Below are 16,893 nucleotides of genomic sequence, written 5' to 3' on the forward strand. Positions count from 1 at the left end.
TGACCAAGTCCATAACTTTTTTTTGGTACTAGGGATTGAACCCAGGGGCACTTAACCATTGAGTCACATCCCCAGCCCTTTTCAATTTTTATTTTGAAACAGGACCTAAGTTGCTTGAGGTTGGCCTTGAACTTGTGATTCTCCTTCCTCAGACTCCCAAGTCTCTGAAATTACAGGAGTGTGACACAGCAACCAATTTTAAAAGCATAGTACAAATCTGGAAGCTAGTGTTTAAAAGCCTACAAATATTTTTTATTGCACTTACATATTTTTGTGGAATAATACAATTTGATATGTTTGTAATCAAGAAATGATCTGTCTTTTAGAGTAGTGTATGGTTACCGTCTTAGAGATACTTTCTATTATCTCCTTACTTTATATTTGATTATAACTATCATGTGCAGTTGGGAGAATTGAACAAGATATTTTTAGCACAAGGAATGGCACCTAGTAAATACTACATGTTTGATAGATAAAATAATAATTACCAATTCATTTAAATTGTGCATTAAATTTAAAATTTTCCTTCATACTGCATGATGCTCAAAATGCATCCATTTATGTAATGTGTATAGAGAAATAATGAAATACTCCTGATAATTAGGTTGTCTTGGCAATTATATCAGAACCTCACTTTGACATGTGTGGTGTTCAAAATTCACTTAGGGTGAACATATTATCACTGAAATGTCAACATAAATTGAATTCACTATGAAGTCTCTGAAGAAGTGTCCAAATTATCTCATGAACTACTGAGACCAACTTATATACCATCTAGGTATAACAAGAGGGAAACATGTGAGGACAGAATGATCCTAAGCAGTTGGTTACTGTATCAGTAGCTTTATTAATCAATGAGTTTCCATTAACTTACCCATACAAGGTCTTCCAACTCCTTGCAATCGATAGCCTCTTGGACACACACATCGGTAGCTGCCTCTCGTATTCTCACATATTTGGTTATATCTGCATTGATGGGTCCCATCTTTACATTCATCAATGTCTACAAACATGGAGGTAATAAAAAGTAATAACATTTCCTCTCTCAAAATCCAGCATCATTAAATTTGTAGAATTGCTCGAAGTTGTATCTTACCACAAGGTTAAGACCATATCAACATATGACTCAGAAAACCTGGGTTTAAGTCCCGGCTCTGCCTGTTATTACCTGGCCCTGATCTCTGGTAGGGAAGGAGTTTTATTCTCACTTTTGTTTTTTCTTTTGCTCCTTTTCTATACTTCCTCCTTCTCTGACCATTTTATTTATACTAGTGATTAGCATTTGTGCAGATTTCTGGCAACAGTACTACATCACTTCTATGGTACCACACCTCCAGATGCTAGCTGGACATCTTTATTTCCATGTCTTATCAGTAAATACAGCATGCCCCCTGTGTCTTAACCTTACTTCCTTATTTATGATAGCAACACTCCTGTTTTCCTAATCATCAGGGCTCTAGTATCAGACTGTTGTAATTATTCTTTCAGTTGCCAAGGTTGGGTAATTCCATTTCTTTCCATCAAAACCATAAATATCCAGACTTCCATTCTCACTGAGCTAGACTTTTGCTACAGCTTCTTAAATAGATTTCTGACTTTTCAGCTCATCTCATTCCTCATTATCTTATACACACTTAAAGGGTCATTATTTCTAAAAATAATCACAGCGGCATGTAACTATACATGGTACTGAGTTCTCTGCTACTATCATTGTTCTGAATCAAAACTAAGACATGTTGTAACTTTACTAAAGAACATTTCAGAATGGATTCTTAGAAAAACTACTATTTTTACCATGAGAAACTTGAAATTTATCTGATTCTAAGACTTGTGCAAGGACAGATAGCTGTCTTGAACATTTTAACATGTCTAGCATTTTAATGGTCTATCCTTATGCCCAGATATTTCCCCTTGTACAGGTTTTCGTGCTTTCTTTTCCCTGTCAACTCTATCAATTATTATGTCATTGAAGTCTATATTTAAATGTATCACTTCCATGACACCTTTGATGGTTATTCCTATTAGATATTGTCACTCTTCTGGGCATGTGTATGCCCTTTATTTTTATCTTTTATGTTGTCTTAAATTGTGTATCTTTTCCCCTTTTTTGGTGGAGGGAGTAGGTCAATTTAACCCCATAGACAGTTTATTTTTATAAATCCTGTAGTTTCTACCTCTGCTAACTTGGGTAGGCTGGTATAGAATAGGAATACAAAGAGCAAACTTAGGGAAAATATAATTTATTTTCTTGTCATTGATTTGACATCTGGTAACTCAGTAGTCCAATACTGATTAGACACACAGAATAAACTTCAGGCGAAATATAATTATTTTACAACTAAATATTCTTAAATGTCAAATCAATGACCAGACAATAAATTATTTTGAAGTTTTAATAAATCTCTATAAATGTAATTTTTTCTTAACCCTACTATGAAGTTCTAAATATGTATGCTAAATTTCATATTAGAAATGAGGTAATATAAATTCATGGAGACATTAAAAAATTTATATTAACCAAATGTGTAATTGGAGGAGCACAAAATGGTCATTAGTCTGCATTCCTGGCGTAGCCATGACATTGGGACCTCAGAGCTCAATCAATCTAGAAGTGAGAAGTTACTGAAAAAAGACTTCTTTGTTACCTTGAATTGACTTTCCTCATTAGTTTTTAAAAGGGATCTCTTATTTGAACTATTGTTGTTTTTACGGATTTTGGTCACCAAAATATCCAGATACTCACCAATGCAGGTTCCATTTTCCGCCTTGGTCATTCCATTTGGACAAAGGTCAATGCATTTGTAGCTACCTCGAGTGTTCTTACAATGCTGATCTGGTCTGCATACATTCTGTCTGCACTCGTTCACATCTTGATACAAGAACAAAGGCAACACAGATTGAGAAAATTATTTCTGCCATGTTTCCAGAGAAACCATTTCTTTGGGTTCTAAGGATATTATGAACACACACAATTGTCCTATGCATTGTGTAAGCTTAAACTGCTTAAATCCAACAAAGTATGTAACACATTGTCTATTATTGTCATTTTGTTTTACAAAGTATTGCTTCACAGAGCTGGTAGCCATACCAACTACTTTCTCTTCCTGGAAAAATAAAATTTATATATAAATATTCACTGAAAAATTTATGTATGTACATGTTATATTTTTACAAAAAAACTCAGTAGGGGAAATGTTAAAAAAAGTTATGTAATTAGGAAATTAAACATGTAAAAGGGCATTTGACTTCACTTTTTTTTTGCATGGATTGCATGCTTGGTATCTTACATGTGAATCAGTGCCTAGATATAACATATGCATTTAGATCAGAATTAAGACGTTACAGAGTTATCATTGCTTTGAATTCAAAGCCCTTTTCTTACCCAAGCATTTTCTGCCTTTGAGCTGATACCCAGAGTCACATCCACAGTGGAAACTTCCTATGACATTGTAACAGCGCTGGTGACAGGGACTGGATTCTTGACATTCATTAATATCTGTTAAACAAAATCTTCATGCTGTTAGGGAACCTGAGTTAATTATCCCAAATGTTTAACATTTTAAAGTCTTCTCTAAAATGAATGTAATACATATGCTGTGGAATGCTCTGCTAAATAACTGCTATGATTAACTGCTGGAGACGGGATCTCTCGTTGACACTCCTTAAAGGTGGATACAGAACAATGTTGATGAAACAATTCTCCACCTTATGTGTTTTGCCATATGGCTTCCATTCCTGGTTCTTGGAAGCTTTAGCCTGCAATGCTGCTGACAGACTGGGGAGAAGCCAGGGAAAAACGAGCAATGAGGTATCTTGCAGTTGACTTTGTTCCCCATTCTTGATGCTCATAGTCTAACACAGATCTTTATCACCTGTGTTGGACTGATCACAGCAACATCTTTCCTTCTCTGCCATCATTGCCAAATTCTTCCCCAAACCACCTGGCTCTTAGTGAAACATGGAGTGCAGGTGTGAAATCTCCAAACTCTTGAGCATTGGCCTGTGCTTTGTACGGTCTCTCCTCCCCTCAAGTCCCAAAGGAAGAGAGACTATGCCCATTCAAGAAGTGTTCCTGCATATGGACCATCAATCATTCCTTCCTTTTCATCATTCTCACAAACCCATAGACACAATCAAATCTCTTCCATCTCTGGGATCATGTGATCTCAAACACCTGTACCTTCTCTATTGTTCGATTTGAAACCTTTCCAAAGAAGAATCATTATTTAGGCTCTTCCTGTCCATGTTTCACATTCCAAAACTCGAGATTACCGAGTGGCTCTTATTTTGTATGTTTGCTAATTGGGACCTGTTAATTTAACCTCTTAAAAGGCACAGAGTTAAGTGTGTCAACGTGATCAGATACTTTTAAAACATTTCTCAGTTTAGTTTTTTCCTTTTTTCCCCTCTTGCTTGGCCTCTTTGCCTGCCAAAGGCAAGCAACATTAACAATTTGTTACGAATAACACCACCTCTCTTCCATGAGCATATATCTCTACCTAAATATATAAACCCATTCCCCTTTTCTTCAGTTGCTTGTTTCCAGTTACATGATCTTTTCTAAAAAAATTATACCCTCTTTTCTACACCTGGGGTTTCTCATGCCTATACAATGATTCATGGTGTAGATGGATCACACTTTATTCTTTCTACTATTGATAGACTTTTAGTTTGGGATTTTTTTTTTTTTTTGGCCTCTGTGAAAAATCCTGGTAACAGCTTTATTCATAAAGTGCCCCAAACTATGATGCAATCAAGATGTCCTTCAGGAGGTGAATGCATAAATAAACCATGGTCCATTCATAAAATGGTACATTAATCAGTGCTGAAAGAAATGTGCTTTCAAGACAAGAAAAGATGTTACTTAGTGACAGAAGCCTTTGTGAAAAGGCTACATTCTGTATACATTTGAGTAACATTCTGGACAAAGTAAAACTATGGAGACAATAAAAATATCAGTAATTGCCAGGGGTTGGAGGGAGGCTGGGAATGGATTTTTAGGGCAGTAAAACTACTCTGTATGACACTATAATGGTAGATATGTCATTACAAGTTTGTGCAAACCCATTGAGTGTACAACACCAGGTGTGAACTCTAAAGTAAACTGCAGGCTCTAGATGATACGTTCGTGTATGTTCAATTACAAGAAACGTACCATTGGTGGTGGGATGCTTATAGTGGGAGAGAGGCCAGCAGGCATAAGCAAACCCTGTACTTTCTGCTTAAATTTGCTTTGAAATTAAAACTTCTATGAAAAAATAAAGTCTATATAAAACTATACTTCCATAAATATTCTGGTCTGCATTTAGTCTTGCACAATGGAGTTTTGCAAACCAAGATTCTATTAGAGTGTGTTGTGCATGGTAACAAGCAGATGTTATTTCAAAACCACTGAGCAACAAACATGTAAAATAGCCGTGGAACACTGCATCTAAATAAGAGCTTTTCAAGAAGCTCAACTTACAAAACATGTATAGTGTGGTGCTGGTTTAAGTTCTCCAGAGGGACTAGAGTCTCCCCTGCTTGATGACTCTTCATCATCTTCCCTGGAGTTTCCTAACAGAGTTTGAAGGATGCAAACAGGGGTCTAATTTACTAGCATGAAGATTAAAAAAAAAAAAAAAAAGCAGCCATTTTTATACCTTGACAACTCAGTCCATCCGTGGTTCTTCGAAAGCCAGTTCCACAGTGTACCACACAGCGATAGGATCCAATGGTGTTGTCGCAGTCCTGACCAGCTTGGCAGGTGTGTCCACCCAGGGCGCACTCATCGATATCTACAATGGAGGGATTCATTCAACAGAGGTGAGTTAAAGAAAACTTGACCCAAGAACCGGCTGTGAAATGGGGATAAAGAAAGCAATGAACGCAAAGAGCACTCGAGAAACAGAAAAGGGTAAGAAGACGACATCTTTTGGCTGAGTCATTTCAGGAGGTTTAAATAGCTGTCAAGCCCAAGGCACGGCTGGTGTGAAATCTAATTGATACCAGTAAGGTCACTTATAAATCAGGTGGCTTTAAAAATATTCCTTTGCCTTTCTGAGGTCCTGAGTGAGTCACTTGGGCACCCCTGCTTTAGCATGCCCTCAGGAAGGTGCCTCAGCAGAAACCCTCTTTCTCAACCCAATGAAGACTTTTCTGTTTATCGCCAAGCTATAGGCAGAGGTAGTAGGAGAGAAGAGGACTGGTCCACATGCTCTTCCTATGGCAAAGATTCCTTGCCCGAGGCTTCAGTGTGTCTCTGTGAATACCTTGACAAGTTCTTCCATCCGCCGCGATGGTGAGGCCTTTGGGGCAAGAGCAGTAGTAGGTTCCCATGGCATTGTGGCAGGCATGAGAGCAGGGGTTCCCTGCTGTACACTCATCTTCGTCTGAAAGAAGAAGAAATACAACCCAATCAGCATGCAAACCTCTGATTTTTAGGAGCGACAGCAGTCAGTGAAAACAGTTGCTTGCAGAAGTCAATGCACTGACCTGAATTTCATAAGAGAATGCTCTGAGTGCCACAAAATGGAATTATGGAACAAAAATGAATTTGAGGTCTACAAATTATCTCCAGTAGTGAATATTTTACTTTCAAACAGTGATGTTACCTAAAACGTATTTACCATTTACTACGATCTAATTTTTTTTTAACCAGTTTTCACTTATTCTCCTAGAAATGCTCTGAAGAATGCTATTCTCATTTTGCATGACAAAACTGAAGGACAAACAGGTTATAGTGTTATACTGTGGAACTGGAATGTCCCCCAAAGGCTCATGTGTTAAAAGGCTTTGTCCTCAATGCAGCAATGTTCACAGATGGTGTTTGGGGAAGTGATTGGATCATAAGAACTCTACACATTGGTGGATTGATCCATTGATGGGGGATTCACAATTTGGTGGCATTATTGGAAGATGGTTGAAACGTTAGGAGGGGGGCCTAACCTGTCCTTGAAGGGAATATCCTGTTCCTGGTTCATCTCTCTTCCCTTCCCTTCTCTCTCTCTCTGCTTCCCAGTCACCAGAACTGCTATGCTCCTCCATGCCCTCCCAGCCATGATATTTTGCCCAGAAACAATAGCTGGGAACTTCTGAAATTGTGAAGAAAAATAAATCTCTACTCATTTAAATTGATTTTATTAGGCAACTTGCCTGAGGTCATTATTGGCAGAGCTGAAATTTGGGCAGTTTGAAGACCACCCTTTCACTGTTAGACTGGATTACATTGCCCATAAGTGGAAGAAAATAACTGAGTATACAAATTTGAGCTCCTTAAGTCATTTACATAGCTATTCATTTTTCTGAGACTCTCTTGTACTGGACTTGGTAGGATGAAGTCAGTGGTTATTCAAAGGTCCACAATCCTTCTGTATAGCACCACCTAGCAGTTCTAGGGGTTGGTGATGTCATGTTGGATCATTCCATCGTGCACCCATGGCAACCAAGCCGCTAGGCGAAGTTTAGTGCTCTGTGCTCTCTCCACTTCTGTACTTGGTCACTTACTAGCCCTGACACAGTTGATTGTCACCAACCTGACAAAGCATGGGATTTATAAAGAAAAACATTCAGATCTAGTCTGCCACCTGATGCTAAGTGATTCTAATTCTCTACATCTCAACTTCTTCACCTGTCAAATGGGACATTTATAGAACTGTGATGATCAAAAACCTAGAAAAATGGTAGATGATGTCCACTAAATGATACGTATTAGTGACAATTTTATAAAATTAAAAATGCTTTATTTATTCAGACACTTACCAGCACAAAAAGGTCCAACTGAGTCTAAGGCAAATCCAGAAGGGCACTGGTTACTTCGATCTCCTATAAAAGAGGAGAGCAAAGTTAACCAGCTTATTAGAATAGTAGCACCCATTTCCTTTCCAGTACAGTCTCCCCTGGGAGATATGGCAACACTCCATCACATGACAAAAATGCAACAGGTGGAAACAAGCAAGAATGGAAAACTCACCTTGTTTCCCAACCAAGAACTAAATGAATCACTGTGCAGAGACTGGCGAGTGGCTATCGGAAACAGATTTTCTGTTTAGGTTGTTCATATCAGTCAAAAGAAAATGAAATGAAATTACTTTATCTCAAATTCTTTTTATTTATCATAACTGTGTATGCTATGCACAGTCCAGGCAAAGTGCTGTCTTCTAGTCATCACTACTCTGCTGTGTTTAGGAAGGAGGAAAGCTTGCTGTTTTCAAGCAACTTAAAGTAATCTGCACCAAGCTGGGAGTGGTGGCACACACCTATAATCGCAGAGGCAGAAGGATTGCAAGTTGAAAGCAAGCCTCAACAATTCAGGGAGGCTCTAAGCAACTCAGTGAGACCCTGTCTCTAATAAAATACAAAAATAGGGCTAGAGATGTGGCTCAGTGGTCGAGAGTCGAGTGCCCTTAAGTTCAATCCCTGGTAACCCCTGCCCAAAGAAAAATCTGTGTCAGTGGAAAGAAGAACCTCATGAAGGAGCCCTCTCCTTTTGTGGATCTTTCGGGTGAAAACACTCAGTATGTGATGTTGTCCTTTCCTGTGGAGTTGAAGCAAGGGGAAACGAGAATACTGTTCTAGAACAGATTTAAATTAGACATCAAGAGGAACAATAAGGAATCTCTTTCCTAAGAGGATGCAACTCCTCCTGAGTGTTCCCAGGGAGTGGGAATAGGATGGATGGAAAAGAAATGTCTAGAGCATGTGCTAAGTGACCATTGCGTGATTCACTGCTTTCTTTCAAACCTCACAATTCCCCTAGGGTCACGGTGCCCAATTTTCAGATGAAGAATTTGAGACTGAGGTCATATAAATTGACTAAGATCAAAGAGCTAATAATGCACTGGAGCTAGACTTAGATGAATGTTTGCCTTTCCACCACTGAATCAGGTGGTGATTATAATTTATGTTCCACTCATTTGTTTGTTCACACATTCTTTAATCCAACCAGTATGCTGTGTAGGGGATATAATTATAGAAAATAACATATCGTATAAACCTAGTAAGTTATTACCAGATAGTAACTTTAGATTTTTGGTCTCAATTGGGACAGACCATCTTTCATTTGGTGGCACTTGGGAAGTTTTCTTTTATGAGATACTTTGGTTGTCATGACAATAAAAGGATATTAAAATTCTGTGACTAGGAAGACCCTCGGCTGGTTTTACAATACTGAAATGTGTGGGATAGTATGGCAAGATTGTTAGACAATTACAGCCTTCTCATTTTCCTAAGCTTTGAACATGTGTACCATATACTAAACATTTTTTCATGTGATTTAAATCTTTAATGTATTTTCCAGGAATGCAATTGTCACAGAAATTGATGTCTGATTATACTTTGTTTCATTAAAAATGTTACTGAGTGGCTTAAGGCCATCTCTATAATCCCCTGAAAAAACTCTCAATCACAGTAGGATTGTACATATATAGGTTCAGGCATATGACTACTTCTTTGTCCAAAGATTTTCATATTAAAATATATACTAACTATGGATTAATTTCCTCTTGTTTCTTTTTATATTGTTAAATATGTTGTCTTGAATTACATTAGTTGTTTATATTATAAAAATGTATAATAGTAAAAACTTCAAAAGGTATAGAATAAAATTCTCTATAATCTGGTTACTTTGAAACAAACTACATTTGTAGGCATTCTGTGGTTTTTCTTTTCAGTCATTTTAATAAATACATACTTAAATTACATTAGGAGCGTGGAGTGTGGCTTAGTAGCAAATCTCTTGCATGGGTCCCTGGGTTCAATCCCCAATACAACAAAATATTTTAAAAAATAAAAATTAGAGATTTATAATTGCTTAGCTTTACTAATAAAAAATAGTTCCCTTAGTTCCACTCCTTATAAAAATTGGTAAGAAAGAGATATGATAACCTTTATACTGGCTGAAAAACAGGTTTTCTTATAATCACTCACCTGTAGGCAGTCTAGGTCTGGATCATACTATTCCCTGCTTTTCAATTATTAAGTCACAAATATTCCCCTTTTCACTTGTTTACTCCATGTTGCCCTCAACAAAAAGTTGCTAAACAAATGAATTAATGTTTCTTAAAAATTATTTCAAATGATTATTAAGGAAGTTATCCTACATCTATGCCATAACTTGCATATTTATAGTCTACTTCCAGGATGTTTATTGATTATTTTTCTATTACAAATAATAACAGATGGAACTTCCTAAGCATTCACCTTCGACAATTTTTGTATTTTTTTTTTTTTTTTTTCTTAATCAGAAAACTCATTCTAGGATTCTGTGCTGTCACCAAGAATGCAAGCTCGCCCCCTGGTGGTCACTCAAAAACAAATTGCAGGTGCACAATTCTTGAAATTCAAAGGAACATTGTCAGCAAGGAATGGCTTACATATGGGGGTAATTCAGAGACTCTTATTATCCAAGCGTGTAAGAGGCCTTAAAATGCCCAGACCACCCAATGAGACCCTTAAAGATGCACAAAGGCCACCATTCAGTCACAGCTTAGATAATGCAAGACAGCATACATGACTTTCTAAAAATCATTTTAATTCCTCTGGTCCCAGCTGGCATAAATTCTTTTATAACCAACATCTTTGCCAAGTTATATTTATATGGCATACTGAAAATAGTAGGAAAAGCAGATTAGAAACTCTGGCATAATTGAAAAAATATAACCCTCCATTTCAGTGGCTCTTCTCTTGTCCAAATGGCCTACACATGTACCCAAGAGAAAAATGAGAGATCAGTGCTGCTGTGGGTTGTGAAGGTGTGGGGCCCTAGGTGTTAGTGGCCATGCTACTCACAAATCTGATTATCTGAAAAAAATGTGAACTCATATTTTCCAATGATTATGATCTCAAAACTTGACGAAGCAGTTCTGATAGATGAAGAAGAAAATGGTCATGGGGACAACTGATAAAAGCAAGAGTAACTTGTAAAGATGAATTTTGCTTTTTCTGTTATTTGGCGTTTTTTTTTTTTTCTTGCACTGTTATTTAAAATCTACTTGGCTGTGTTTTAGGAAAGTCAGCCCAAAGCAAAAGCATTCATATTGACCTTGTGTGTGCTTTAAGTGTACTCATGAAGCCTTGGTGCAAAGCTAAAGTTACGCAAACATTTCGTGTCTATAACTTAACCGCACACAAGCATCTCCCGGCCTCAAGACCCCACAGGATATGGAACACTAATTGCTGTTGGGGCTTCTATGACTGAAAAGGAAATCTTGGGGAACAAATGCATCAAAAAACCACCTATCCGAGAGCAGTGCTTGGAAAATGGAAAGCAGTTCAAAAAGTGTCAGCTCCAGGAACAAGAAATGACAGTCGAAATTCTGATTATTGCTATAGAGTTTCTAAAACCTGCTTTTAATATATGGAAACTTTTTTGAATGGTATTTTGAAGAAATACGTTTAGATATTTTAGGAATTTTAGAAGTTCCTAGACTAATAAAAGGTTGAGAACAATAACCAATGGACTTTATTCCTCCAACTTCAGTTGGATTGGCTATACCACAGGTTTTACCTCCAACAAAACACATAACACACATGAAAAGCCTGATATCACCATGTAAGGTCAAAGCCTTCACATCTTCATTTTTAATGGCATCGATATAATTAGGACTAGGTGACATGGAGATATGGACTTTCCTTTAATCAAATTACCTTTGGAAATTGAAGCCTGAATCTTGAAACCCAATGTCTCTTCTAAGTGGTTATAGTCAGATTCCACAGAGGATGCATGAAGGGTTTCTACCAAGAAAGGCATTCTTCCCTGCGCTTGATCGTAGAAAACGGTGTGGTTCCACATATAGGGGACACTGATGCCATCGAGGGTGAAGAGCCGTGTTGAGTAGGCATAGAGCTGCCCAGGGCCTGTCTGAATGTAATCCTCTGTGTAATCCTAAGGAAAATAATTCGAATTTGAAGATCAATATGGCTCACAATATATTTTTTTCTTTAATGGATGCTACACACTAATTTTTATGCAACAATTAACTATTATCTTTGCCTGAAGAAAATTAAACAAATGGCTTAAACCAACATAGGAGTGATCTTGATCAGCAGGGCAATAAAAACTGAATTTCTAAGGCTTGTCCACGATTTTAAACAGAGACCAGATAATCATTTATAACCTCGGTGGTTGACACGTTTACTCTCCAAAGTGAATAAGAGAAAGGACACAAGTTCTCTGCTCTCCCTATAGGTATCGACCCAGACTCTAACAAACAGTGGAGAAAATTTGTCATTTACCTTCACGTTGACTTCTGCAGGTGACTGAAGTTGCAGGACATAGCCACTCACCACGATGTCCAGAAGCAAAGCACCATCGGAATCCAAGCCCCGGGCAATATGAGTCATCCGCAAGATTTCTCCTGGGAAATACAATGCATCCATTCTTACAGCAAAACACATATGGCTTGTGTAAGCACAGAACAGTTCAGCTATGTTGCTGGGGTTCAAACTTGAATCAACAAAGAGAATAAACTTGGCACTCGGCTTCCCAATTGAAAAGTCAGATTTCCTGAATGGAGTTTCTCCTAAAAATTTCTATGTAGCAAAAATAAAGCATAATGATTATGGGAAGCATAATTCTCCACTTAAAGCTCATGGGCAATATCAAAGCACTTGTATGAAATGGACCGCCTGTGAGATGGGCTGGCAGCTTCACCAGGCTGAAAGGCAAAGACCACAAGTCTGATGTAGGGCTTCTTTCCAGTACTTCAGAGTAGGAAGATGGTATCTTAATAAGCAGATGGCCACGGAAAGACTCACTTGTCTTTTGGGATAATTAAATGCTGATTAAAGAGAGACCATCCTCCCCCCTTCCCTCTTAAAGGTCATTGTTACTGAGGCTGACCAACCTTGGAGAGGCTGTATAAAAATTACAATACTGTTTGAGAACCCCTCGCCTCTTATAGATCTCATGCTAATATTTATTCACACACAAATACAAAATTGCATTTATATTATTTATGATGAGATTGCATCAAAAACTTAATGACTCTGTGGAAACATGCATTTTTCTTAACCACCAATCTTTAGGGCCATCATTTTTTATAGTAATGGATTATTGAGTTCAGTTGACACTAACCAGTTGCAAATTCTACTTGGGTTTCTCTTTTGAAGACTGCATTGGTGAGGGTAAAGCCATTGACTGCTTCTCCTATTTCCTTTGCTGTTGTCCAATAAATGGGATTTAGAATAGAAACTATCTTTCTCATTGCTGGACCTAAAGAAAAAGCAAAAATATTTACTGTTAATTATTATTATTTTCATAGGTTATTCACAAGGATGAATACTAAACAAGGCTGAATAACAAAAAACATGTCCAGCACTTCACCATTGAAATAGGGTTTTAAAAGCCCTCTATTATGCTATTGATTTAGTGGTAGCAAAATCCAGAAATTATATAAATATCTTAGAGTAGTTTTAATTTCATTTCTGATTGCTAGGGATGATGAGCATTTTTTTGTATATTTGTTGGTTGATTGTATATCCTCTTCTGAGAAGTGTCTGTTCAGGTCCTTGGCCCAATTATTGATTGGGTTATTTGGTTTTTTTTTTTGGTGTTTAGCTTTTTGAGTTCTTTATATACCCTAGAGATTAGCGCTCTATCTGATGTGTGAGGGGTAAAAATTTGTTCCCAGGATGTAGGCTCCCCATTCATCTCAGATTCTTTTGCTGAGAAAAAAATGTTTTAGTTTGAATTCATCCCATTTGTTGATTCTTGGTTTTAATTCTTCTGCTATAGGCATCTTATTATACCATCTCACTCCAGTAATAATGGCAGCCATTATGAAGACAAACAACAAGTGCTGGTGAGGATGCAGGGAAAAAGGTACACTTATACACTGCTGGTGGGACTGCAAATTGGTGCAGCCAATTTGGAAAGCTGGGAACGGAACCACCATTTGACCCAGCTATTCCTCCTGGACTACACCCAAAGGACCTAAAAACAGCGTACTTCAGGGTCACAGCCACATCAATGTTTAGCTATTGTGAATTCTGCTACTATAAACTGTGGAGCCAACCTAGATGTCCTTCAGTGGATGAATGGATAAAAAAAAAATGTGGCATTTATACACAATGGAATATGACTCAGCACTAAAAAATAATAAGATCATGGCATTTGCAGGGAAATGGATGGCATTAGAGCAGATTATGCTAAGTGAAGTTAGCCAATGTCCCCCCAAAACAAATGCCAAATGTCCTCTCTAAGGGGGGGTGACTTAAAATGGGGTAGGGAGGGAGAAGGGGAATTGCATGGATGGTGGAAGGAGATCCTCATTGTTGTACAAAATACATGTATGAAGATGTGAATTTGGTGTCAACATATGTTATATACAGAGATAATGATAAATTGTGGTATAAAAGTGTATTAAGAATTGTAATGCAAAAAATAATGAACTCAAACTTTTTACAGAAACAGTTAAGAGAAAAAATGCGAATAAAGCAATGAAAAATTAAAAAAAATAAAACTGATAAAGAAGTATATGAAAGACTTACCAAGACTACGGGGCACATTGGTAATTGTGGCTTGTATTATTCTAGTATTAGATTTGGGACTGTCAGTTACTGTGGCATTAAGGAAAGCAATTCCAAATTCAACATCATTAATATTTCCAATAACACTTCCTCTGGCGCGCTGGGGCCCACCTAATGGGGGAATTAAAAACATTCCTGGATTAAGGAAGCAATTTCACAAACATGACATGGGAGGAAAGAAAGCCAATGCTCAGAGATGCTACAAATTTTCTCTCAAACTTCAAAGAGGTCATATGACATCTGAATTCAAAAGTGGAATGAATAATTCTTCTTGGGCTGGGACTATGGCTCAGTGGCAGAGTGCTTGCCTCACATGTGTGAGGCACTGAGTTCAATCCTCAGCACCACATAAAAATGAATAAAGTCTATTAAAAATTCTTTTTTCATGTAACACCCATTGTCCCCCATAAATCTAGGGTCTTTTCAATCTATGTACATCACAGTATTATTTCCGAAGCCAAAGAAAATCAACACTCACTCCAACAAGCAAAATAAAGTGTGTGTTTGCTAATTATGACAATCAGTTTACTAAGAAGGTCATGCACACAAATAACATAATACACGTTAACTCTTCTCATCCTTTCTACATCCTCTAAGGTAGCTTTAAATAGCTACAGTTTGCAGATTCCGGAAAAAAAAAAAAGTTCAGAGACATCAAGTAACTTTCCCATTATTACAAAGCTGTACAATAAGGATTCAAACACATTATCTACTTGGCCTTAAAACCTGTTGTTTTTCATGTCTTCTTTCTGTTGTTCAATAAAATTACTGATTACTAGAACAAAACAGATGATTAATGGATACTTTTTAGGTGAATCCTATGCTTTAACAAGACAGGAAACATTGGGGAAAAAAACTGGTAATAAAGTTCATAAATATTCATTATAATGTATTACCTGAATACATTTTAAAGCTACCACTAGGTATTTTATATACTGTTATCTCAATAAAATGCTGTTCAACTCCACTTTGAGTAAAACAATCAAATTAGGCATTTGATTCTTAGTGACAGAAAACATTTCTTTTTGTTGATTCAGTCTTTACATTCAGAAATTCATCAGTTTGTTCAAGTATTGAAGGCAAAAATGTAAAAGAAAAGGATGCTTGCTTCCATAGAGCTTATGTATGAAAAGGGGAGATGGATGTACATTGGAATTCCATAAATAAACATGAAGTGGAAATGTACTGTGTTCATGGTATCTACGACTCTGGGAGGTCTGAGAAGGAAGAAAAATTCTTAGTGGATATCTAAAGAAAATGTAGATCTTAACCAGGACAGGAGAAGGACATGCGTGACCCTTTGAGAGGGTGGGGTGGGGACTGCTATATCTGAGAAACCAAAAGAGGCAAAGGGGACCATGCTGCAGGCTAATGCAAGAAGGTAAGGAGAGGGGCCAGTTGGAACCTGGTAGGCCAACTTGGATCTTGTCCGCGGTCCTATCCAACAGGAATGACAGGGAAGGAGCTGTCACATATGCCTAGTTCTCTAGTCCCACCGAGAAACTTGAGTCCCTACACTCAACAGTTGTCTTCTAGTTCTTACCACCTAGATGGGTCCATGAAACTTCTGCTGGACTCCGTAGCCCCGACTGTGCACCGGTCCAGATTTCCCTGTTGCCTGAGCCACAAAATACTTCACCCCAAACCAGACTGTTGTCATGTCTCAGAAGGGAGCCTCCAAATCCACCTGATATGCAGAGCAGCTGACAGGCGGACACTCGTTCTCTTAGCTTGCCCAGGTCCTACCAATCTTTCCTCGTGAACCATGCTCACTCTGCCAACTGGGCTTTCTTGATTTTTCAGGGACCTTTTATTTCTAAAGCAAACTTAAGAGAACTTTCTTTACTCTCCCCTTCACCATTTGACTTGTCAAGCTCAGGACTCTCATTTGGCCTGTGCAAACTGTAGCCTTTTATAACGAAGCCTGGAAGGCAGCAGTCAGAGGCTAAAACCCAGCCACAAGCACTTCTAGGCGGAAAGCACAGTGTTTTTCTACTTACTCCTTTCAGACTTGGCTCTGTTTTGTAAACTGTGGGGCTCAGAGTGGCACCTGTTTCTGATTTTCACAAAATGTGCTGCCAATGGCCCCACCCAAATCCAACCTAGTTACTTACCTGGACATGCTTGTGTATTGCATCTGGACACCTGAGTAGCATCTCCTGGACAGGAACGGCCACCCTTAGATGGCATTGGACTGTCACACAGCCGGTTCCGAGTCTTTTCACCTCCTCCACAGGAGGCAGAACAGTGGCTCCAGCTCTGCCAGCTTCCCCAATTTCCATCCACTGTGAGCAAGAACAGAATGGTTAACAGTAACAAATGGGTATTAAAATCTACAGCTGGTTTTTCTTCCCATTTAACTTTTATTTTAATTATGGGGCTGTG

General features: G+C 37.9%; 1 protein-coding gene across 1 annotated transcript in view; it reads right to left on the bottom strand.

Moving 5' to 3' along the window:
• HMCN1 (hemicentin 1) overlaps positions 1–16,893 on the bottom strand; it is a 415,431-nt gene that overhangs the window by 12,103 nt on the left and 386,435 nt on the right. The window contains exons 93-103 of the mRNA XM_081299050.1: positions 16,623–16,793; positions 14,470–14,619; positions 13,055–13,192; positions 12,214–12,335; positions 11,626–11,863; positions 7,741–7,803; positions 6,252–6,371; positions 5,643–5,777; positions 3,383–3,496; positions 2,744–2,869; positions 875–1,003 (exon numbers count right to left, since the gene is read on the bottom strand). Of these exons, the coding sequence (XP_081155176.1) occupies positions 875–1,003; positions 2,744–2,869; positions 3,383–3,496; positions 5,643–5,777; positions 6,252–6,371; positions 7,741–7,803; positions 11,626–11,863; positions 12,214–12,335; positions 13,055–13,192; positions 14,470–14,619; positions 16,623–16,793 (1,506 nt within the window). The remainder of the gene's footprint in view (positions 1–874; positions 1,004–2,743; positions 2,870–3,382; positions 3,497–5,642; positions 5,778–6,251; positions 6,372–7,740; positions 7,804–11,625; positions 11,864–12,213; positions 12,336–13,054; positions 13,193–14,469; positions 14,620–16,622; positions 16,794–16,893) is intronic.

The sequence above is a fragment of the Spermophilus citellus genome (assembly GCF_964194105.1).
Source record: "Spermophilus citellus genome assembly, chromosome: 6".
Taxonomy (NCBI): Eukaryota; Metazoa; Chordata; class Mammalia; order Rodentia; family Sciuridae; genus Spermophilus; species Spermophilus citellus.